General features: G+C 43.4%; 1 protein-coding gene across 6 annotated transcripts in view; it reads right to left on the reverse strand.

Annotated features, from left to right (window-relative positions):
* The window catches only part of enox2 (ecto-NOX disulfide-thiol exchanger 2), a 126,243-nt gene that overhangs the window by 36,645 nt on the left and 64,042 nt on the right, over window positions 1-25,556 (reverse strand). For all 6 annotated transcript variants that reach the window (XM_076011898.1, XM_076011920.1, XM_076011927.1 and 3 more), the window contains one exon: window positions 9,799-9,930. In XM_076011898.1, the coding sequence (XP_075868013.1) occupies window positions 9,799-9,930 (132 nt within the window). The remainder of the gene's footprint in view (window positions 1-9,798; window positions 9,931-25,556) is intronic.

Raw genomic sequence — 25,556 nt, forward strand, 5'->3', positions numbered from 1 at the left:
AAGCCTGATTTATCCAGCAGATCAGTCGGGAACACTATAATTTAGAAACATAATTATTACCAACATTTTGCATGGGAGATTACACTGCATCAACATCGCCACCTATAGGCATAATGGACTAGCACCTGAGAATTTAAGACAGTTCTATTGCTCCTGATCTGGTTGGTGGCTTGGCAGTTTTAGGAGCGTTTAGTGTGAAAGCAGTGCTTTTGGGTTTGAAGTGTTCCTTCGCCATTCAGTGGTTTGGTACAACTTGAGTACAATCAGAGTGAAGATCAACCACCGGCAGCTACTCACTCGCGCCAAACTTCAAAACATGTCTATACGGGTTCATATTGTTTGCGCTAATGGATGAATTGAACTGTGAATTGTGCATTTGATGTTAAACTGTTCAAATCTACCACTGTGTATTGTAATTTATGATTAGCAATACAAACGAGTTTTGTTGCATTCAATTATTTGCAATGCACAATGGACATTACATATGAATAGAAATTCATGGTGGTTTAGGTCAAAACGTTTTTTATGCTGAATAATTCTTAATATTTTTTAATTGTTCTCCAGTTATCATCATCCTTCTTGAAAACCTGATGGACACAGCGACAATTCTGAGATGAAATTCTAAAGGGTAGAGCCGCATCAACAATTCAAACACAACAGACGACTGACTATTTCTGTCCTCTGTGCTGGAGAAGAATGATGATGATGATGATGGTGGAGTTGGTCCAATGTGCCAATGGCTGATGCTGAAACGTGGAGTGAAGTGCTAAAATGAGTCTGTTGACCAAATAATTTCACTTTTTTTTGTCTTGTAGCTAAAGCCCCAAATTAAATCAATTCACTGGCTAGTTGTTAAATGTGAACCAGGGGCTTGTATTTTAGCACTACCTTATTTACATAGCAACCATGTTTGGAGGGAGAGACTAGCTGTGTTTCCATTATTCCTAGAATTGCACAAAACCTAAACATTACAATACAAAATTGGTCATGGAAACACCTAAACTTCGCTCGTATCGTTAAAATGTTTTTACACTCTCATGAGGTGGTTTTTCAGACGTGTCGACATAGAGGTACATTGCAAAAGTGTCATGGAAACACTTGTTTTGCATTTACGAGTCTCGTGACGTACGGGCGTCAGGTGACCAGTTCACCTCAAGTGAAAATGACAAAGTGGGGTCTTGTGGAACGAGATTTGAGGAGAATTACGGTTTATGCGCTTCACACCATTCAATGGAAACACCTGCAAATCACAATTGTACTTCGTTGAGATTTTCTAAATATCACTTTTATTTTGCGAAAAACTGCAATGGAAAACACCGGAAAACACAAAGTAGGTCTAGTGTGTTGATACAAAACGAACATTATTTGGTCATTGATATTAATTGGGATTGTTGTGTTCTGTCTAAACAAAACAAAACAAAAACTGTGCTGCATGGAATGCAAAGCCTCAGTGCTGTTCACTCAGCGAGAAAGAAGAGTGGATCTTTTTTTTTAATCACTAGAAAACTTCACAGAGAGATTCCGAGAGCTCAAGGGTGCAGTGGAGAACAACAATAGAATGCGGGTGCCTTGTCCACCCACACACAGCTACACATCTGTCTGATCCTTTTAACCACGCTTGCCTCGGAGCAGGTCGGGAAAAAACAGATCCACAAACGCCTCCCAGCTAAAAGACGGCCGCCGCGGAGTGCAATACGCACACGGACACACACGGCGATGACCTCTAAGATCCTACCCTATTCCACCATCATTCCTTCCCCCCGTAATGGCCCGTTGACGTTGAACAATCTGCAAGCGGGAGGTTTTTTGAAGGGCATTACAACTGGAGTTTATCATTGATGAAGGAGGGCCGGAGGAGACCCCCCCCCCCCCCCCCCCCCAAAAAAAAAAAAAAACCCTCATTTGATTTTGGAAAGCTCCCGGCTATTAATGCCATTCCCTCTCCCCTCACATAGTCTTTCAGCTCTCTGGTTTCCAGAGTAAATGTCCCTCCCAGCAGCCAGCAGCCAGCAGCCAGCAGTCAGCAATGGCGGCCGATTGGCCGAGGGGGAGCTGGGCGGCTGCTATGCTGGATAATATTTCTTAATGAGGCGAGCGAGCCACACCACCTGGAACCGCACCAATAGATGAAATGTGCCCCCTTCAATACATGCAGAGAGGCGGCCTCTTTGCACAAATGAACAAGTCAGACATTATTTCTCTTAGAGAACCAATTCCCCCGACTGCAAAACTGCAGGATGTGAAAAAAGGAAAAGAAAACCTCCCACTAGTTAAAATCGTTACTCCATCCATAAATACGATTAAAACTGAATTTGAATCTCCCTCGTTTCCCCATCGCTTTCAGAATCCATCCTCTTTATCCGACAAACCGCACCATTAGGACCAAACAAACCAGGCCTAGGTGAAGGTGAGGCGCTGCGACTATCACTGTGTGCTGTTTGTTTTTCAACTTAGATGTAACCGCCGCATGCCAAGCATAGCCACTCTGCCCCACGAAACGCTGCCAAAAAACCCCTGGCAACGCACCAGTGCAGCTCGGGAGAAGTCAGCAGAAAAGGACACGGCGCACAGTCCGAGGATTGGAAAGCGCTTACGGTGAAGGAATGACCGTCAGCTGATGCAATTTCGGCCGTAAATCTGAGTGAGCTGGTCGCTGGAAATGAAGGCACGCTGGTGACTGTTACTTTAAATAGTTGGATAGGAGACGCAATTTTAAGATGTGTCTTTAATTTTCAGCTATGTTTGTGGGTTTTTTTGTGCAGTGTTGGAAGGTTTTCTCAGCTGCTGTTCGTGTGAAACAGCAGACAAAGGAGCTGTTGTTTGTTTCGAGACGCGTTGTTGCTCCATTGGGACTTTATGAATTCTCCAGGGTTACGTTTTAATTTGGGACCTTCCAAATGTGCGTAAAAAGCCTCCCCGCTGCTGAGTTTAAATGCATCTCTTTTTAGTGACAGAACCACAATCAGTGATGAAATTATAAAAAAAAAAAGAATCTGTCTCTATTTATTTTTTTTAACACAATACGAGCAGGCAAGAAAACATTTCTGAGATGTGATTAAAGAGGTGAGCTGTTGTTCAAATACCAATCAGCATGACGCAGAGCACATTCAGAACACAAACCAGACAGGTACCAGACAACGTTGTGTGAGAGTTTAATGCATGAGTTCAGACAACAGGAGATTTTAAATCCAGAACAGATTTAAATGAGCCAAAGGGCATCGCGCACCAGTGGAGAAACTCTGATCCTCATTTAAAACGATGACAGCTATTTTCTCAGGGCACGTTTATGACTTATGAAAACAACTTTCAGATTATTTACACAAATCAAAGTTATTAATCCCTGTATATATATCTAAAAAAAATGCTTCCTTTTAGAAACTCAAGACACATAAACAGTCGGCAGATATGTAGTAACCGTGTAGAGAAAGTCATACTATAAAGAAACGACATCCATCTTGGGAGGTCTGCAGGCTGAAAGAAGTAGAGAGAGTGAACCCTATAGCGCCGCATCTGGTTCTACTTATGGTGTGGAAGTGCTGAGGAGAACACTGACGAAGGCTGTGGAAATACACGGTGAGGTGCTGCAAGAAAAGGATATTCTCTCTCTCTCTCTCTCTCTCTCTCTCTCTCTCTCTCTCTCTCTCTCTCTGTCTCTGTCAAATGTCAGAGACGCCGAAGCCAGATGTTTGGGTCTGCTCTGCACATTGCAATTTACGCTCCCTGGCTCCTCGCCGCGAGAAGTTCGGCGCACGAAAGTGCGATTTTTCAGAATTAAAGAGGGAAAGTTGGAGCGTTTTACGAGGCAAATCTGTCTTGCCGCGTTATCAGCAAGGTTATATTGTTAGAATAGCGAGAGGGTGGCAGTGATTGGCAGCCCCGAATTTACTTTAATGCCACTTTTACGCCACTAAGGCACAGATGGTAAATTCCTGCATTCCTCAGCTGTCCTGCAGCAACAATGTCATGCCGCTCCATTATACAAACTCTACTTAATGTTGTCATATGAATATATGTATGTATACAGTATCTCTACATATATATACACACACGCGTTACAGTATTTAGCAGGTCGTGTTTATTGGAATTTGTTTTTTTTTTGTGATTTGTGATATGGAAGCGACAGTGCTCTGTGTCGCTATGTGGGAAAGACGCAAACAGTGTTTTGTCGTAACGGCCGCTGAGTGGAAGGCTCACAAGAACGCTTCCGACAACGCGGTAGGTAAAAATCCATTTCTGGAAGGACTAATCCTTTTAACGTGAACACATTTCAGCTTTTGTTTTTAAAACTGGAGCAGCGCAGTCCACGTGCTGAGCCTACGTCCTAATCCCAGACAACATCAGAGACAAATGTGCTGCATGGTGAACACGATGTATGTCTGTTCACCATGCATTTAAACGAATGACTAAAAAGACGCAAAAGGAAAACTGGATCTCTTGAAGACAATCTAGGAGGGACGGAGGAAAAATGTCTGAAGGTGATTATTTACAACAGAGGTGCAGAATATTTCTCTTTTATTTCTCCCAGAATTAATGAAAGGGAAATTCTTTTCCACATCTAATTGATCGTAGTTGGGTTGACCTTCCTTTCTCTAATCAGTCTGATTGTTGTTGTCATTTCACAGGTCCACTCCTGACCTTCAACAATCACGAGAAACTGGCATTGTTAATAAAAAGGTTCAATCCTGAAAACTCAACCTGGTAGCCAGTCAGAGAACGCTCAGCAGTCCAGACCTCCACCTGCCCTGGAGCAACCTCTCTCGATAGGTCATTGTTTCCCCTTGGGGAATTTATGTTAGTCTGCTCCCTTGAACCACTGGGAGGAGCGAGATGTTTCCCCTCTTCAGTCTACAGCCTACTGAACTCTCCACAGTCCTGCAAGTGTTAATGCAAAGGCTGTGTCGGGATCCGGGGCCACGGAGAGCAACATGTTCCCTCTGGTGGCCTCTCCCAGCTTTGACCTGTCTCTCCCAGCTTTGACCTGTCGTAGGCGGGAGCGACATTCTCCCAGCGGCGACCCTGGAGGTGACGTTGACAGAAATATTCCGACACTTAGCGGCGACACATCACCAGCATGCCTTAAACTGCTGTAATATTGCTGCCTACTCACGCCTTTTCTTTTTCTTTTTTTTTTTTTTATAGCTGTGACCAATGACCATGACTTCTGGCTTCACTGGCCTGTTTGGACGCAGGCAACCAGTTTGACATTAAGAAACAATTTTGTTCCTCGAGTCTATAACTATTGCCCCCATGACCCTTAAGGCATCTACAACTGCAGCGTTCAAAAAAAGAAAGAAAAAAACAAAACAAAAAAAAAACACTACTTTTGATTTTCTCCTTCCAAGAGAAACTGATGCAGCAGAGATCGGCGGTGCCAGCTAATCCTGTCTTATCAGTGCGGACCACAGACAACATTTCCTGTCTTAGGGCAATTCAGTTAAATAACAATTCTAGTATAAAAACAGTGTGGGAGGAAAAAAATAAAACCTGAGCGAAAGAATACTGAACTGGCAGGGGGCTGTTTGCAACTGCGACACCGTGATAATGTTTGAAGCGCAGGTGGGAGCTGTCACGGAAGCCATTAGCGCTCGCTAAAGGGCCTTGATCTTATGCGCTGAGTCCATCTCTCCATTTATCCAAACACTTTACATGGAGAAACACCAACGGCTGCTCACTCAGTGCGTCCACACACATAAATCTCCTGCCACTGGCGGACGAGCCCCTCGGCTTTGAGACCAGCTGTCTGTCTGTCTGTCTGTCTGTCTGCATAATCCAATTGGCCAGAGTCAGGGGAAAAAACACACACACTGTAGAACTGAAGAAATACGTTTCAGTCGCACAGCAGAGGAAGGTGAAATGAAACACTTAGCGCCGGAAGTCTCTTGAAACGTAGTTGTCCCCCCCCCCGCCCTCCGCCACCGAAAAACACACATGTAACATGTAACAAGCGCTTCCACAGACAAACGTGTCGAGACTGACAGACAGAGTGCGTTTGAGTGTCAAGGAATCCGCCCCAGTGCTTTGAGGTTAAACAAAAAGGAGGAAGAGGGTGTTCAGTCACGACGAAGAATCAATAACTAATCCGCCTGGATTACTTCAGAAGCCACAATGTGCTCCGGGAAAAGGAAGTGCACGCTGCTGCGCCACTGTGTGACATGTGCAGCAGTGTTTCTCCAGCGCTTCGCGATGAGTCTACGGTTAAAAGAAAGGGGTCTAGATGAATTCATAATCAGACAGTTATTCCAATCGGAAAACCGTCTGGGCAATAAAACCGACGACCACCGATGAAAGAACTGTTTCTGTTCAGGATGAACCTTTTTCAGTTCACTTCAGCTGAAATGTTGTTTTATTGAAAAACCAAAAGAAAGGAGCTCTTAAATTACACAAAATTAAGTATTTCCCTCTATACTCAGAATAAAGATGATTAAATGAGTGTAAATGGAAGATGAATGGGCTGAAATGGAAAGCCCTGGGCCAAATTTCACCTGCTTTGCAGAGGCAGCACAATTCTGAAATGTGCATAACTGAAAATACATTTGCCCTTCGAGCGAGCGGCAGAATAAGGAAAACAGGATTGAAATGGCCAATCCTTACATCACTGGTTACAGTAGGCAATCATTTTTCAATTGGAGCGCTGGATTCACCTTTTGGTAACATTATGCGCCGCTCAGACGAGCGTTTCAGCAGCGTGACTCAGTTTATTCTGAGGGCGAAAAAATGAGCTCAGCCCTGTGCAGAGCAAGTGAGCAAGTGTTGCGATGTGGCTGTGGGTGACGGTGGCTGAGTCAGCTGTAACGGGAAATAAATGAAGAAAATAACGGGAAACCAGGGCTGGCCGGGGGTGGGAGACACCAGCTGCTGTTCCAGGTGATCCACTCCAGGAGACACAACTGTCCTCTTCTTTCCCAGACCTTCTCTATCAAGGCTTCTCATAGCCCGATTTATTACCCTGCTTGATTCCTAAAGGCCCTGTTACCCATTACTAATGCCACACAGGACTGTTTAATTATTTGGCCTAATTAGAGCCCCTATCGTGATTTCAAGGTTCTGCGGCGCTGAGTAAGCTGTGCTTGGCTGGAATTAATCATTATTCTTGTTGCAAATGTCACGTTGACATTTATTTAGTCGTGAAATATATATATATATATGTACAGTATATATTTTTGTCAACATCTGAGCTGTGAATGGCTGAGAACCTGAGTTAAAGACAGCACAGTGGACCCTGGCATGAAATCATTTCCATATACAGTCGTTTCCATGGTAATGCAACAGTACTGGCATACATAAGGAGGAAACAGCTTGGCAAAATAATGTAAAAACCGTCACAAAACTTGTGTGCACAGTTAGTGCAGTGATTCAGTCAAGCAGGGCAAACAGCCACGGACATTAACTTTGCTGGATTAACCTCTCAAGGGTAAATACAGCAAACACCATTTTCTGGGAGCAATGTCAGCGTGATTCACTTGCTACCGTGAATGATGACACCAATTCAAACTCAGCTGGAGACTCGGAAATTTGGAAAATTGGCAGCAGTCGCAACGCTGTGTTAATTTTTTTGGAGCCAGAATGTCCATATCTGCAAACGCCTCAATTTCCACGTCCATCAGGACGACAGCGGCAGGAACCGGCGCGAGCAGCTTTTGCCTGAGCAGAAGTTTTACCCAGCAAAGTGAGGGTACAGCTAATCATATGACTACCGGTAATAGCTGCAGAGCAGCCGCCTGTGCCAGACTCTGGACACGCACACTGTATTTTGTGGCCGGACCAAATGACACAAGGGATGGCGGAAAAGAGACGCCATTAAAGTTATGCAGCGACCTCCGCGCTTCTCCTGCTATATGACGTGCAAAGAGTCTGAAAGTGCTTCAAACATGTTTCAAAAGATGGGAAACTTGCAAACAATGCACTTAAATGGATGCATTTAAGTATGAAGATTGCGGTCTTTATCTCTAACAGTACATGCCGTTCCTCCACTCCCCCTCAACCCGGCACTGTTCTGCAGAAGGGCTTTCGCTTGCGTTATGTGAATTATAGCAGGGCCCTGTGCGTGCGTGCGTGCGTGTTTCCCTTAATATTAGTCTGGTTCTACTTTGGGGCCTGCCAGGTTTCAAATATGATATTGTGTTTAAGCTAAGAAGTTGGACGGGGAGTTAGGCAGAGGCTCTACACCGAGAAAAGACAAAACAGAAAAAAAAAACCCACCCTCTTCTGAGACGAGAGTGGGAGGCGGCTTCTGAACGTGGCAGAGCAATCGCAAGGCCGGATCACAAGGCAGGAGCCCCACTCTAGTACTAGGCCATATAATCAAATAAATAAAGGGCGGCTGCTGATGTAACACAGCTGCAAATACACCAGCGAAACCTCTGCAAACGCCAGCGCCGAAGCGCATCACCTGCGAGTCGTGTGAGGAAGGAAGCCAATAACAGCGGGATGATGATGATGATGATGATGATGATGATGATGATGATGATGATGATGATGATGATGAGTTTGTCTCGACGAAACCAGATAATGTCTTGAGGAAAGCTGCTGTTTCATCGCGAGCAGAGGGCGAAGGGGCGATTTAATAGCATTTTTTCAGTCAGACAACCTTGTGTCCAAATTTAGTTTTCAGTGGGTGTCAGCATTTTTTTTTTTATTATTATTTCTTTCTCCTATTTTCCATTGCTGATAATAAGGGGAGAGTGTCTGCAGCGGCTCCAGAGAAAGTCTTTCTTTCAGAGTGCTCGGCTCTTTTTATGCAGCTGCTGCATCAAATTGAAAATAAGTGAACTTTTCAGAGAGGCAGCGGGGTTTTCACCGCAGCTCCACTCCAGCCAACTAAACATGTATTTGATGAGAACTGGAGCGTCGCCCCTCACCCTAAATAATGAGGAAAATGGATTTACCCCGCAACTTTTGTGATTTTCTTTTTTAAACCGACAAACAAGAGTGTGATAAAGACACTCTAAACAGACACTTTATTCAGCAAACTTTTTTCTGTACACACCATGGTAATATTATTAGCAAAATGATCATCCAAGCTTAGACTAAAAAAATACAAAATGAGCTCGGTCACAGGGTGAGAAGTTCCTCGTTTCCTTTAAGGCCACAGCGGCAGTGAGATCAAACTCCGCAACATGAATTAAGTCAAGGACAAAAATGCTAATGAACAATCATGCTTTACAAAACTTTGGAAACCTTGCCCCAAACAATGATAATAAATTAACTTAAAACACTTCTGTTAAGATAAAAAAGACACAAGTGCTTCATTATTTTTAATTTCAGGATATGTGAATATGCAAATATGGTTCGCCACCCTTGCTGTGGTCTCGTTACGGCTGCGGGCTTTTACATCACGCTGGTGTGTGCCACCACAAATCACCCTTGTTGGCCTGACTCTCAGTGAGGGCAGCATGGATTCTCCACTTTCTACTATTAATGTGAAATCCATCTTTATAATGTCAGACCACAAAATAAAATATTTTTTTCCCAACAGTTAATCTGAAGGTTTTAGATGAATATAAATTACCACCTTGAATGCCACAGAACTCAAGACGCATTTTCTGCCCATAAATAATATACTGTCATTAGCAGATGGCAGGTCATTATTTCCATAGTGCAACGATGATAGCCAGAAGAGAAAAGAAAAAGACACCCAAACCCAAGATTTAAAAAAAAAAAAAATGCTTAACTTGATGAATGACTATAGAAGAGACACCATGCAAGCTGTAATTCCTGATCACCAGGATCTCATCAGTCCAGCCATCAGTGCATCTGTCTCTCTGTAGGTTAACTTCAAAAATCTCAATATCGACGTACCTGGCATCAGCTGTTGTCCGCTGATTCCGATGGGGGGCATCCCAAGGTTGTTCATGGCTGTCGCCCAGGGGTTCGGGTCCGACATGGGCATGGTCATGGAGTTGGAGTCCATCGTCATGTTACAGATTCCGTCTGCAAGACAAACGCGGGACACGGACAAGAGCCGCTATCATTTCCGTGACCTTCGAGTCAGCCCGATGAAAGGTCCCTTGCAGCAGGAGGAGACGCTTGTAACCGCGTAGATTGAGACAGAAGATTGTTTTCTAAAGGGCGGAGAGCCATCACCTCCCGCCGCCTCCATTCGCCAAATTGCTGCTCTAATTCCGTGCTCGGTGTGCGAGAAGATAGGAGGGGAGGCCGCCGTGACCCCGAGCTCACCCAAGATGCCGCCGTCATCTCAGCATCGCTTTTAACTTGGAATCCATTCGGCCTGATGTTTTTTTTTGTTTCATCCCTCCGCCTCTGGACACTTCCTGTCTGGCAGACCTTTACTGGAGCGACTCCTGCACTGACTTATACGTTTCATAATTTCGGGATCTTGTTTTGCATCGAGCTCGCGCCGCCGTAAACGGGTTAGGGGCACGAGAATTTACTCACATGTCTGCCCACAATGTAATATGTGCTCTGATGAAAAATAAGACCTTCCATTTGCCAGATACAGCGAGAACATAATGCAGCATGAAACAAGATTATCCTGGCAATAAGCACAAATCCGATGATATCAGGCATTCGCGAGGAGCTCGGCTACTAAGGCCTCGGAAGGATCTACTTTGGGCGAAACGCACACACAACTCACAACCCTGTTGTGACAGGTGCGTGACAACACAAACACACTTAAATCCCAATAATAAAGACGACAAACAATTTGCGGTTCATACTCTGGTGGATCCTCATCCCTATTTCACAGTTCTGCAGTCTTTCTACTCTCCTCCGCTCCACCTCTTCCTCGCCGACGGACCTGTAAATTGCCTCGACTGCTGGCTGCCGTCCTGATGCCAAGACGAACGCTTTGAGCATGTGAAGCACCGCACTCTACACGCATTTCACAGGGCTGCGGTGGCGGAGGCCGCTGCAAGGGAAGGCAGGCATCCCGCTCTGTGTCTCCATATTGGCATTCCAGGTGTTCGCACTTAGTTTCCGACGCATGCTAATATTATTTGCCTGGTTGTCGCCGTCGCTCCCCGAGAGGCTAATTTTCGGAGCTGTCAGCTGCCAGTAACACAAGAGGAGGCCTGAAAAAAGGTGGTGGCGTGCGCACCACCACCGAGGGGCTTCGCCGGCTTGTTAACGGGCACGGCGGTGCTAACGGAGGACACGTTGGAGGGCTCAAAATGGAACAAGAGGAGCGCCACCAGGCTGTTTTATTAGCACTGTTGTTCCAGTTTACACTACATTAAACGGCGTCCGTGCCGCCTTGACGGATGCACACTGCGGCTCTGACAGCTCGTGTCCTCAGCACAAGTGGCTGCTCTTGCTCAGCGGAGAAAAACTGCAAATTAAAACTGGCTGAAGTGTTGATTTCGCTACTTGGATCTCCATGGGGCCTCTCAGCATTCGTTGTTTTGACGCAGCGGCACTCACAAAAACGCGCCGGATCTCATCTTTCACGGATTTTGAAGCCACGACACTTGAGTAACAGTGGGTATTACGCGCTTGCGTACGCGCCGTCGGTTCACGCGTGGCTCGAGGACTCATTAATACATTTGGCAAATGGGGCAAAAAGGAGCCTCTTTGCTCTGGAATGGTGGCTGACATTTGCAAGGACACACTTTATGTAGGTGAAGGTGAGCGAACAGACATCAACGTGTCGAGGTGATGGTTTGCGGAAAAGGTGCGCAGTTAAATGTTTCTGGACTGGTTTGAGTGATCCAGAAATCGGAGTGCCAAGAAACCAATTGCTGAGTTTAATGTCAATTGGGCTGCAGGAGCCAGGAGGGTTTTCTCTCTCTCTCTCTCTCTCTCTCTCTGACCATGTTGCTGGAAGGGAAATAATGATTTCTTCCAACATGCTTATTGCATAGCAGTTTTCTTAACCTCCTGCAGCTTTTGATGATGTGATTCACATTTTATCATTTATTGATTCATTGCATTTTCCGCAAGATGAGCAAAACCATCCTGCCTAAATAACTAAGTCAATTCTCTGCAATTCCTATCGAATGTTTTCTCGTGCTGCTGCACTTGGGCTGATAAATTGGAAGTCAAAGCGCAACAGTATCCAATATCACTCTGAACAGCACATGGAAGCTGACAACAACATTTACTTACATCGGCACAATTGGTTACATGATTCAAATTACGTGAAAATCTAAACATAATCATTAACAGCCTTTAAGAAATATTAATCAGGTTTTAAACGTCTACAATGTCTGTGATAAACCGCGTTTCTTTTCTTCCAGTAGTTCAGTGCGTCTCCCCAACTGTTTTGTTGCCCTTTTTGTCTTCACCGCGCTGACCTCTGTTCTTTTCTCTGCTGCCCGTCCAGCATCGACCCCACTGTCTCATGTTTCATCAGTACAAACAAACCCAAGCCCTTTTAAAGTGATCAATTATACTTTGCGGACCTACAGCTCTGCGTGTCCATCACCGTCGTCTTTTGATCTCGGGAAGGCAACAGTCACCTTGAAGGCGGGAGGTAGCAGCCTTGGCTCCTCTGTTCAGAACCGTCTTACAATATCTCGTCAATATATTGAACCGGGTCGAGTATTACAAACAGCTGCTGGAAAAAAAGAAATCAACAGAGGGATGAAGACGTGCACGAAAGCACAGTTTGGGACATGTGATGCATTAGTTAACCTTGGCATCAATGAGCCACACAAGCCAAACACAATGCTGCCAATAAAGAATTAATGTTGATGAGGAATGAAGAATTACGGTACTTAACGTTCTCCTCTTAAAGCCTAATCGCTTGAACGGAATGAAACGACGACTAAGTACATATATCAAAAAGTGATGTTTTTTTTGGGTGGGTGGGGAGGTGCAAAACTCTTGCTGGTAATCAAACAAGTTAAACTTTTGAAAGTAACTGATGATGTTTTATATTCAAAACTGCATAATCTGTTCCTCACCACCGTGTTCATTGGCACCCTGTGTGCCTCATACTGGTGGGCAAATTACAAAATAGATTTGGACCTAAGTCATGACCTTTTAACAGAGCTGCATGTGTGTTGATGGGATACGATCACAATCTCTGCTGCCATTGTGAAAAAAGCAATTTAATAACAGCCAGAAATGTGTGGCTATTAAAAAAAAAACCTTGACATCTTAATTGTTGACCTTCTGAAGATGAAATGCCATCACTTCCTCATTTAATCTTAACGGACGTCCATGTGAAGATCAGGCCTACTAATGTGTTCGGCGACGTGGCCTTCACGGCGCTGGGACACGTGCGAAGCCATGGTGCCGCCGAGCGGGAGAGAAATCTTCCTTCAGCTACATCTGTTGCCTCGCACTCGAGCGAAGTGCTTGTGCAGATGGACAAGGGACAAGCTAGAAACCTTTCACCGGCGGCAATGTGATCTACATGTCAGGGGCATAAAAAGGAATCAAATGGCCATCAACAGGCTATTAAAGGAGCACCCTGTGAGCAACTCTAAACCAATAACACGGCAATATATTTAAATGGGGAAATAACTACCGCCAATCAAGGCCACCGTTGGCTCGATTTAGCCAAAGTCCAGCTCAACCTTTTCTGACAATGTTTCTCTGCAGGCTGTGTCCAGGTTTTAGCGCTCCTTACTGCCGCCCTCCCCCCGGGATACTGATAGGAAATTAGGTCATTTAAAGGCCCATTGGCTGCAAGCCCTAACAGCAAGAGGCGTGACACTATGGCCCATTTAATCCAAAATGCGCATGGTTTCAACAGCTAACTACAGGTTTATTGCAATCCCTGGAGAGCTAATTGGGGGGGGTAAAAATCCGAAATAGAGTGAAAAAAGGAGAAAAAAAAAAACTTTTCAGTGACAAAGAGCAGGGAAATTAAAAAAGGGTGACTGAAAACAAACCTTAACCTTAAACAGAGGCAGTGCATATAAACACTGACGCACAATAATTACAAATGATATAACATGATTGCAGGGCACAACATGAAAGAAAAGGCTTAGAAATTTACGTTACTTTCCTAATCCGCAAACTTCGATTTGTCAATGCCAAACATGCCTGACATTTTAGATCTGGAGGCGTCTTGATATAACACAAGCAGGGACAGCGAATATCTGGGTAGAAGGATGCTGAGGTTGGAAATGTCAGGCAGGAGGTTGAGCAACGAGGAGATTTATGGACGCAGTGAAAGAGGACATGCAGTTAGTTGGTGTGAGAGAAGACGAGGATGCAGGTGCGGATGAAGGCAGGTGACTGGCTGTGGGCCAACCCTGATGGGAACCGCTTAAGGGAGAAGAAGGAGAAGAAAGAGAAGAAGTGTCCATACACACGCCGTGCCCATGGAAATTACATAGTGAAGAAAACATTCAAACAGCTCCAGTGAAGAATTGCTTTCCGAGCGCGCATACCTCTTTGACCTTAATCTTCTTCTGAATGCAGGCGTGTGTGTGTGTGCGTGCATTTGAGTGTGTGTGAGTGCGTATGCCGTCTGTGCGTTTCTGAGAAGGTAGGTGAGTCGAAAAAAAAAAGCAGCTTCAAGGGCTCGTAGAGGGAAACAATTCTCATAAATTGCAAACGATGAAGCCAAGACAGAAAGCACATGCGTGGAAAATCCCGGCTCAAGATATTTTCATCAGCTTGTCTCCCATCACCTCAGAGAGAGTGCTCAACATGGGGAAATGTGGTTATCGTGAACGCTTTATTGTTTTCAGAATATTTACATATCTGAAATACACTCGCCAGCGCACATACGCCCACCGCCCACTATCTATTTAACAGTGTATGAGTGCCCTTATTTCTGCTTCTTTGATCTGTTAATTATGATAAAACTACTAAGAGCCTCGTGATTAGAAATGGCACAGCGCGTAGAGTCCTGACTGTTTTGCTTCACTGCGTCTCATTCAGGGGCAGAGAAGAAGACAACAAAGTGAAGAGTTGAAGAAGACAGAACACGCCTGAAGACAAGCACGTCCAACAAGTGGAAAAAAAAAAAATGTCTGAAAACTGCCATCAATCTCTCGTTTGATCACCCTAACAGATACCAAATGGGATTTTTGCCCAGATCGTTGGAGTTCCCGACATGGACGAAAAAAGAAAGAAATGAAAACCGCTGATGAAAAATGCAGAGGAGAGAATTGCGTATCAAAAAACAAAGAAAATCATTTTGGGAGGTCAGCTACATCAACATCAAGTAGTGGACATGTTGACTCACTTTGAGAGCAACTCAAGCCTCAGGATTTACACGAGGCTTTTCGGCAGCATTTTGTGTGACGTTAAACGCAAAGGGAAACCTCACACGAAAGCTGTGAATTAATTTGCATTTTATACAGTTGGTAATGTGGACGACAGCACAGCAGCTTGTCTGTAATTTTACCACTTAATAGAAGAATGATGGTTTTTACAGCAGTGCGGAAAAAAGTTCTATTTTTCTCTAAAACTGACGAAGAGTCAAGCTCAGGCATTTCTCTGAGGAGGCAATTTGACTTAGACTCTCCCTTATTCAAATTCTGTACTGCCATAACAATGGGACAATATTACGGTGTCCATAAAGAACTGCCAAAAATCTGTTGCACGCAGACGAAATTGGAGTCCATTGCAAATCAATCCCTTGCAATTTGATGGCTGGGAGTAAATCTAAGTTGCCTTTTCTTTTCTTTCTTTCTTTTTATTTATTTATTTTTTCTAAAAGGTGACCACGGAGGCAGCGGAGGTTGTCAAATCGAATTACTGCCTCAAAATTAGATTGGAAAAAGCAACCTGAAACCAACACGCGGGAGGGGTGACTCTAAAGTTCTGCAACAAAATACTAAAAGGAGCGCTGCGTGTCGAATCCACGCCGAAGCCCAGAGTAGCAGACTTAAAGCTGCGAGTACAATTTCATTAAGTCCTTCTTGCTCCACAGGGTTAAAAGTGTTTATTATTGGGCTCATCTCATCCGCAGGAATCCTCATTAGAAAATGATCAATTTAAATCTTCACGGGTTCCGCCTGATTAAAGATGTATTTCATTGCAGGAAAGGTGGTTTGCCCTTAATCTGGGCTGTCAAACTGTAGCGAGATGCCATTTCTCAAACTGGTGCTACATGGCCAGAGAAATATTGATGTGATATTCCCGTTCGCTGGGAAAGGTAGAACAGAATATATTGGGCCACACAAGATCAATAAGCACTCCGGGGCTTGTGGAAGGCCTATAGTGAGTTAAGCACTGTATGCTTTATGTGAGGTACTTAATTTCTAAACAAACAAACAAACAAACAAACAAACAAACAAACAAATAAAAATAAAAAAATAGTACACAATTGTGCAACCAGATGGAGCAAAAAAGATTTTTTTGATGGGAGTTCTGGGGCAAATGATGAGCAAAACTGAGTTTAGGACGGCACATTTGCATCTCCTCTCCACATCGTAATGACACAAAACCTGTTTTGAAACAGATTGCACTGTTCCATACCAAAAGCACAAACCGTGCGGATCTGCAGGAGACGTCAGACTATACCTCATGAGCGAAAGCAGACCATTGACCCAAATAAACACCTCGTTACACTGTCAATCACCGCCAGGCAATCAGCGGCCGTCAGGAAGGAAGTCGAGCATGGAGCTTCTGTGTGCAGCTGGTGCAAACGCCGCTTCAATATTGCACATTAAACAGGGGAAAATCATCCCTACGTGCATTCTATTCCCACAAATGACTTGCAAATTATTCACTTGAGAGGGCAGAATATCGCTGATGCAATACGGCAACAAACTAAAGCTGCTCTGTCTCGACTCCAATAATGTCCTCTCTGTCATTACAGCTAAATGCCTAATTACAATTCCCTAAATGAATTTAGGTGTTTGGTTTGGAGCAGCTGAATGCCAAAGACCTCCCAACAACATAGACCCGCCGATGAAGAGTGAGAATTGTTTCTTTTCCAAAGAAGAAACAGAAAAAGAAAAGCGATGCACAATGGAGATCCGGCATTTATCTAACAAAGAGATAGTCGAGCCCCAGCTTTAAATGCCTGACCATGGGCCAGTTTCTACAAGAGCAGCAGCAGCACTTGTGCTTTCCTCTGTGTTGTGAGGGAGGAACATCTGGTCGTAGACAGGAGCACGACTCCTTCCTTCCTTATCAGGTTAAGAAAAGTGGCAGACCAGAACCGATCACTCTGATATGCAGGGGTGGAAAGGAAGGATACAAGATAAAGGACATGAAAAGGGAAAAAGGAGGAGGGATCTCAAGCCGATTGGGAGCTTCGACACACCAATTGTATGAAGTTACTGAAGGGCTCGAGGAGCTCAGAAGAGGTTTTGCCGTGGCAACCCGTTTGCTGCCTTAAGTGGTTGGAAGTGACCTAACCGCTTGATTCTCCTAGACTGGATCAGGTCCAACATGAGGGGCAGCAAATTGTTTCTAGTTAACTTGGAGAAAAAAAAAAAAAAACACACACACACAGCTTCAACACTCTTCAAGTACATCTAACGATGGAAAGTATGAAGCCTCCATCTCCAACTGCGAGGTATGGAGCTTGCTTTGTGCCTTTTCCCAAAGACTTTCCCTGCTGGCTCAGTGCTCCCAGTCTGATGTGTAGCCAGTTGGCTGGAAAGAAAACAATATCTGCAGCCTATCGAATTCATCATTGGTCGTAAAAAAAAAAAAAAAAAATACAGGGGGGAAGGTCTAGTTGATGTGTTTTGCAGTGAATGTGGGGAGGAATTAAAAAAAAGGCTGCACTTAAAATCCCACTCACGTCTGGGGACTTAAGGTTTGCTCTTGATCATGGCAATGGGACAATGCTCATTGTCCTCGCTCAACGCTCAAAGCTCAAAGCAAAACTGAAGCTTGGTTTATTTTGTGTTGAAAAGCTCTGAAAAACCCTGAATATGAGAATCTTTAAAGAGGACAGTGCTAGGGGGGAGGGGTGCCGGGGGTGCCAACATGACTGACAGGATGTGGGAGCAGAACGCTCGCCGCCGTGGAGTTAAATATGTCACAATACAGCTTTTAATGATCTGTAAGAATGAGCTTGGAGGGACACCAAGTTCATTTCTACAGCAGAAGTAGACTGATGGTTGACACCTTTTCGTAAACATGGAGAGCTGCCCAATTAAGGAGAAGCAGATAAGTGCAAAGTGTTTGTGCGACGGCCGGAAGAAAAAAAACACAGCGAATCTGGGAGGAATCAAACACGCAGGTTCAAAGAGGGTAATGGCAATGCATGTATTTCAGATTTATGGGCTTATTATTCTACACTGATCTGAGAAGAATTCAACTCCTGACAGGTGTGCTAGAACGCATTCATCATGTTGTCACTTTTTAATATTTGGCTCCGTAACAATGTCCTGGAACCTCCCAACACATGGCCCAGTGCACGGATACGGTGTAAATCAGCATCTGCTGGATCAAGCGAAGGCTTCAGTTCACTTCATCTTAGTGGCAGTCATCCCGCAAAACCGTCAGAGGAATCTTCATGTAATTATGTTCAAACAGAGAGTTTTAGTGGGTTGGCTCATCGTCGTAAATGTAAAAAAAAAAGGGCAACGGAGCCTCAAACTTGTTTAACACAAACCAGATCACAATCAAACAACTGTACAGCTGCAGGCAGTAAGACGCTTTCACTCCACATGCAATCTCTCTGATGGCCATTCCATCACCAAACACCCAACTCACATGCATCATGCCTCTGTATTTAAAAGATGGCCAACGGATTTTATTACTGGGGCCATTCTAACGTGCAAATGATAAAGAGCGTCTATTCCACTCCACCGCAGGACGCGAGCTACGGCGGCGGCTGCAATGAATCTTCAACGTTACTTATGATGGCCACGCTGCGACGTCAATATAATGCTGATTTGTTGGCATCCAATCTAATTACACGGCAGCCTGGATGTGGGCAAAATGACTCCATTACCGGGGCAACAAATTAAAGAGGAACGGAGGTAATGGGCAGTTTCATCATTCAGGTAAGCTGCGTGACAGAAGGGGATGAAACCCGCTGAGATATAATTTACGTAAAGCGTAAATACAATCCGCTCCGACCCAGATGGGCCCAGTTTAAGGCCGTTTGGATTTATTATATCGTCACCCAGAGGTCAATAAGGCATCCCATTCTTTTTTATTATTCCATATGCAAAAAGAAAATTAGTTTCAAGGCAATAAACCTCATCAGCTTTCAGCTTGACAGAGTTACAGCGCCAGCAGCGGGTGCCAGAACTACAAAGACACTGTGCATAGGAAGAGCACAGTGTTGATGTTGTTGTTGTTGTTATGAAAAAAATAAAAAAATAAAAAAATAAATAAATTAAAAAAAAATAATAATAATAATGATAATAATAATATCAATACATTTCTTCAGTGTGCTTGTATTATGATTAACAAAAGACCAAAACCTCAATGATATTTACTTTACACTGTCACTCGCAGTACGCAAAAGACTTTGACGCTAGGAAAAGAAAAACAAAAGAAATGAGAAATTGAGAGAAAGCAAAGAAAGATGAACAGGGAAACATCTGACAGGAACTTCCTGCCAACTGAGGATGGATCAGATGGCGCTTTGGACAAAATGAATGAAAGCAAAGTCTGTAGACTCAGGGTGAAAACGCTGCGTGATGTTTAGATTGTGCGGCGTTGGTGTGTACAGAGGCGGTTATGCCGGATGGGAAACTTAACAGCTGCGCGTTGTAATTGATCCCACATGTTCTGTCAAGTGGGCAGCAGGCAACCGAGTGAAAAAAACCTGTTCTGTCAGATAAAGACTCCTCCAAAAACAGCTTACAGCATAGAAAACACGACTAAAGTTTAGTTTCATTTCACATTGTCGAGATCGAGAGTACAAATGTTCCTCCAACAGAATAAATGAAACTGCTGTGATTTGAATACAAACCAGCCTCACTGAAAACTGACTTCACTGCATAAAACTGATTTAAAAAAATGCAACCTTCATTATGCAGTTCAAACCTCTTCTTTTCTAATCTTCTCAATGCCCTGTTGTAAACTGGAGGCTGCCTATCTCAAAACAAGGTGGAATCTATGTCAGTACTTATTACTGTCATTTCATGAACCCTTGTGGGCCGGCACCATACGGCCCCAGACTCAGACCATTACTCATCTCCAAATCATGAAAAATAAAGTGCGGAAACCACAACAGATACACTTGAAAAGTAAACCTCCAGCTTTGTCCGTGCAGGCCCTCCTTCTCAGTAAAGAGAATATAAATACAAGACGTCTTCCCAGTAGATTCACTGAAGGAAATATCTGCAGTGACCATGTGTGAAGTTCTGAGGGCCTGATTAATTTCCTCCGCACTGCTGTCAGCCCTTATTGCTTCTCAGAGGATGTGGTAGAGAGCAGGCAGGGTAGTATATACCTCCAGACACGTCTTTCTAATATAAAGGAATATGAGAACACACGAGGAAGCCAAAAGGAGATTCCCACCAGATGAACAAGGGAGTAGACAGGGATGAATACAATGGGGAACCCAACCAAGGCGTGATCGTCAGAACCAAAACTTGCTCTGGATATCAAAATAATCACTGAACCTCGAATTGACATCAGAAAACAGCTCTTCCATTTTTTGGGCGGTGTTACAATACCTATAATGCTTGTGTCTAATTGGAAGCCATGTGAGGAGTTTGCTGCGAAACCAGCACTTGCTGCAAACCCAAAACCGTGTCTAGTAGGAGAAACACAAATTGAAAATGTCTAGTGATGCCTTAAGGACAGCTTGACATCCTCTCGGAGGAAAAACAAGCTGAAGAGCTTCTTTAAATCTGTTTTCCCCCCCCCCACCCTCCTTTGAAGTTTAAACTGTCAGAGCAAAAGAACGGGGCATCAAAAAAAAAAAAAAGAAGAGCTGTGGGACTGTCATTCTTTGTTGTCGTAAAGAGAATAGCAGCCTTGCAAGTCCTCAGCTTGTTACATTTTGCCATGCTTGAAGAGAGAACATCTTTGATGGTCACGGCTAATCAGCAGCCAGAGACATCCTAAAGCAAGGAAAAGAAAACACTCGCCATCTATAGCAGACTTTGCTTTTTAGCATGATCCATCTTCTTTGGCGAAACATGTCAGTATCCAAAAAGTAACCTTGAAATTAGGTTTTAATTGGGTGGCACACAATCTGTTTCCCATCACATCACTGACTGTGTTCAGGCAGCGGGTCTCGCCCATTAAAAAAATTTGCACAAAAACACGACGATTCACACACCACTAAAAAAGTCCCACAAATTTGAGGGTAATTTACAGTTTTTAAATGAGAAAATTAGAAGCATGCCAACTATCAGCTAAAAGGATGTGAAAGCTGCTAAAAAAAAATCTGCATAACAAATACAAAACTCTGTCTACCTGCCTCTCACTCATTAAAGTATTTTAGTGAACCATGAATCACACTCGTTGTTTACCTTCCTGGTTAGCTATTAATATTAGCGTAATAGCTGCAAGACTCTTAGACTATATGATTGAAATAGACGTTACACTTTTAATGAAATGCTGTTTGGGGGAAAAACAAAACTGCACTGCACTGCCTTGAGAAAGATAGCCCAGCCTTATGTCTACTGAACTGGACCTTGGACACATGATCAGCCAATCTTTCATATTTACACAAACAAGTTCATTCCATTATTCTGCAGGCAAACCTCACTTACATGACAGTGCTGTGCACAAGTAGCCTCTCCACCAGCCAAGCACTGCGGTGTAATTCAGTAATTAAAAGCAGAAGCATGACTGCCTCCTTAGGATCAATGGGGACATATGCTTGTATGCGATGGTGCATGACAACAGGGATTAACGGACTGCTGTTCAAGGAAAACAGACAGGAAGTTAGGCCGGGAGAAAACGAGGGACTCGGAGTGCATTAATTACAGAGATCTAGGCTAAGAACACAATAACACAAAAAAAACACACAAAAAAAAATCAAAAACAAATCTCCTTATCAGCAGTTCCACTTCCCAGAGCAAGCCCCAGAGATTTGAGGCTACTTCTGCCAGCATAAACAGCTGCTTAATCTATGAGTATGGCCTGAAATGTGGCCAAATGGGCGGAAACTTCAATAGAAGCAGTGGACTGGATTGACCAGAGCCAGCGGTGCAAGACTGGAAGTAAGGAAAAATGTATCTTCCTGACACGTCTGTCTGGCCCCGTGGCCTCAGGACCTGGAAAGAATACAGCAGAGGTACTTAAGGGATAAAACCCGACAGACGATCAAATGAAAGATTTAACTGTAGAATACATATAGGCCACAAACGGCATTTGGCCTGTTGCTATGACAACCTTTAGCGCTGTTCCCAACGCACAGAGCCTGTTAACAGCAGACTGTTTTCCAGTTTCCTCAATTCAAAGCTTTTCTGAGCACAGCTGGTGCTGATATGAATGCAACACAAAAATTGGGAAACTAGCTGGAAAATGCACATGACACACATGAAGACCCACTTTGGAATCAAAACCCACCACTTTGTTACTGGTGAGAGTGACCGTGCTGACCACTGCAACACCAGGCTGACATGGTCACATTTAGTGACAACCCTTTTATCCATCACACTAAAGGTTCGAACTAAACAAGACATGAGAGGAGATTAGCTCCCAGATTGTATGTGTGTGTGTGTGTGCATGTGTTTGTGCACACACATCCAGAGAATTTGCGATTTTCATTGATTCATTTCCGAGTTAATACTAATAATGCTGTTGTGAAGGAAAGAGTTTATGACTCAAGCCAGGCAACCCTCAATTTGTCGATGTCCACAGTGTCCATTTTTTTGACAGAGACTCATTATTTCCCTTCTTCCCAACTCCCCTTTAAAACGAGCCTTGATCTGTGGTTTTGACACTTTGCCATTGCGTTTGCCCCTGAGCGTGCTGCTCGCATAAAAACAAACAAACTTTTGTCCATCAAACCACAAAGGCGAAAAGCTGTTGGTGCTAAAAGCCAGAGGAAAAGAAGGACCATAATATTTTGTACATGGAGACGCAAAACGACGCAGTCCAGTGAGCCAAAAAAGAAAAACCTTCCATGGTGCAAGAGTCAAAGAATTTATTTTCACCATTGTGGTGAGGTCCAACTGTGGTTTTCCTGAGTTTAAAACATTTTGAGGAAAAGAAGGGGAAAGCCTAGACCATATGCCACAGTGTCTGTGCATTCCTATTGCACATACACCCATGTTTCATTGAAACGATGAGAAATTGTTCTCGAACATTCATAACAACAGACCACTATTTCAATAACCCTGCTTGAGTAGAAAGCAGAAAAAAAACATATATATATATATATATATATGTATATATATATATATATATATATATATATATATATATATATATATATATATATATATATATATACATATATATATATATATACATATATATATATATGTATATATATATATATATATATATATATATATATATATATATATATATATATACATATACATATATACATACATACATACATATATATGTATATGTGTATGTATGTATGTATGTATATATGTATATATATATATACACATATATATATATATATATATATATATACATATATACATACATACATACATATATATGTATATGTGTATGTATGTATGTATGTATATATGTATATATATATACACATATATATATATATATATATATACACACATATATATATATATATATATATATATACATACACATATATATACATATATACATACATACATACATACATACATATATACATATATATATATATATATATACACACACACACATATATACATACATAGTTCATGGCCTAGATTTAGCCTTGATCGCCCACTGACTCCCGGGCTGTTGACATCTCATCATGCCGCTCAGTCCCGCAGCAGCCGACAGCATCTTATCAGCAGCTGCCACCTACAACACGGGAATCTTATCGGGCGGCATCCAATTAGAAGCAGGGGAGCTGCTGCGTGGAAATGTCAACGGCGCCGTGAAGTTGCCAGGGCTCTTATCAGGCCCCGCCTCTTCAGCGCGGCTGCTTCCTCTGAGCCTGCCATCACGCTAATGAGTGCCAGCTCAGTCAGTCAAGGGACAAGAGGGACGGGGAGGTGCGCAGAAAAAAACTCACTCTGACTACGGGGGAACATTTGAGCCGTTTCCGGCGGCGGATAATTAGATATGCTGTTTGCCACTGGCTGCGCATCGCAAGCAAACGAGACAGTTTACGAGGTAGTTTATGAGGAATGATCGAGAGGTGTCCAGCGCAGTGCGTTTCTACATAAGAGAAAGATTCTCACAACAACACTGAATATCTGAATCATAAAAGAAACGTTCAACTCAAGATTTCCGTAATCTAATGTTTGTTTTTAGTCTTGGTTGAACAAATGGTAAAAAAAAAAATCATGGCAATCATGACATCAGATTTAGCCGACTTTTAGCGGAAGTATCACCTAAAAATCAAGCAATTGTCTTTTAAACAGTGTCAGTCCTGACAAAATTGACTTTTTCAGCTTTTGAACACATCTGACTGACATGCCAGACCCACACCCAGTATGAAAAATGACAACTTATTTACAACTCACTTTCTAAATTCCAAACGTACTTAATTTCAATGTTTTTTTTTATTTTTTATCCATGATACTGTGCTGAAACAAGGCGTTCGGAATTTTGGTTATGATAGTAATGCCTCTACTCAATTTCTCTATTTTTTATTATTATTTTTTTTTTATGTGGGCGAGGTTTCACTGCGTGAGAACGAGTAGCAATGTTCCCTGCTAGTTAGTGCTAGCAGTGAGAGGCTCTCCAATCGCAAGGGAGGGGGCTTCAAGGTGGAGCAGATAGGGGAGGAGAGAACAGGACCAAAACAGCTTTTTCAGGGGAGAAAGTCCTGTACAGCTCAAACTAGTTTTTGGACCAAACCTTGTTAATTGTTAAAGGTAGAACACCAAAACATATTTATTTAATATGGAAATGGCCCATTTAATGGTGTCCCTTTCATTATTCCAATCAAGACCTATTTTTTAAGTTAATTTTTTTGTAAAAAAAAAAAAACAAGCAAACAAACAAAAACAAGAACAAACACTGTGTCCACACAAACAAACAAAGAAACCTTCAACCATTCCCTACATGCTTCAAATGTCAACATCTTACCAACAGACGGATAAACGGAACATTTACCCAAACGCTTGCGGCTGCGGCGCCACGTTTCTGGGGCGTGTCGCCTTAAATCGACTCGTCGGTCACCTAATGGAAACACCAAACAGTGTGCGGTGGCTTTTAAGACCGCACGCCAGACTCCCGAGTTGACCTCAGCAGTGTCATGGAGCACTGAGTGAGTCACGGTCTGGTGGCTTCTCCCGCGAAGCTTTCGGATGGAGGTCAGCACATTCCTTTTCAGGGGCTCGTCTTTGCTCTAATGGCAGTATGGTTGACTTGCGCCATGAGAGATATCTGCAGTGGCAGCAACATAAGGCTCCGGGCGCACAAAAACATCTGATGCCCGAGGAACCCTTCTTTCCACAGGCTCGAAATAGGAACAACAATGCAGCCAAGACATGCAGTGGTGCGATGTGGTGTTGCTGTCACCGTCTCCTCCACACCCGCGTGCAGGTTTTTAAAACCGCGCACCTCCAATATTACGGCTGAGGGGAGCGCCGAGCCCAAGCCCCCAAACCTTATGTGTGCTCAGACAGAATGAGCTGTCAGAGCTCATGTGTGGTCATGCATTT

This window comes from Nelusetta ayraudi, unplaced genomic scaffold (genome assembly GCF_046127955.1).
Source record: "Nelusetta ayraudi isolate G7.1 ecotype Tasmania unplaced genomic scaffold, CSIRO-AGI_Nayr_v1 ptg000005l, whole genome shotgun sequence".
Lineage (NCBI taxonomy): Eukaryota > Metazoa > Chordata > Actinopteri > Tetraodontiformes > Monacanthidae > Nelusetta > Nelusetta ayraudi.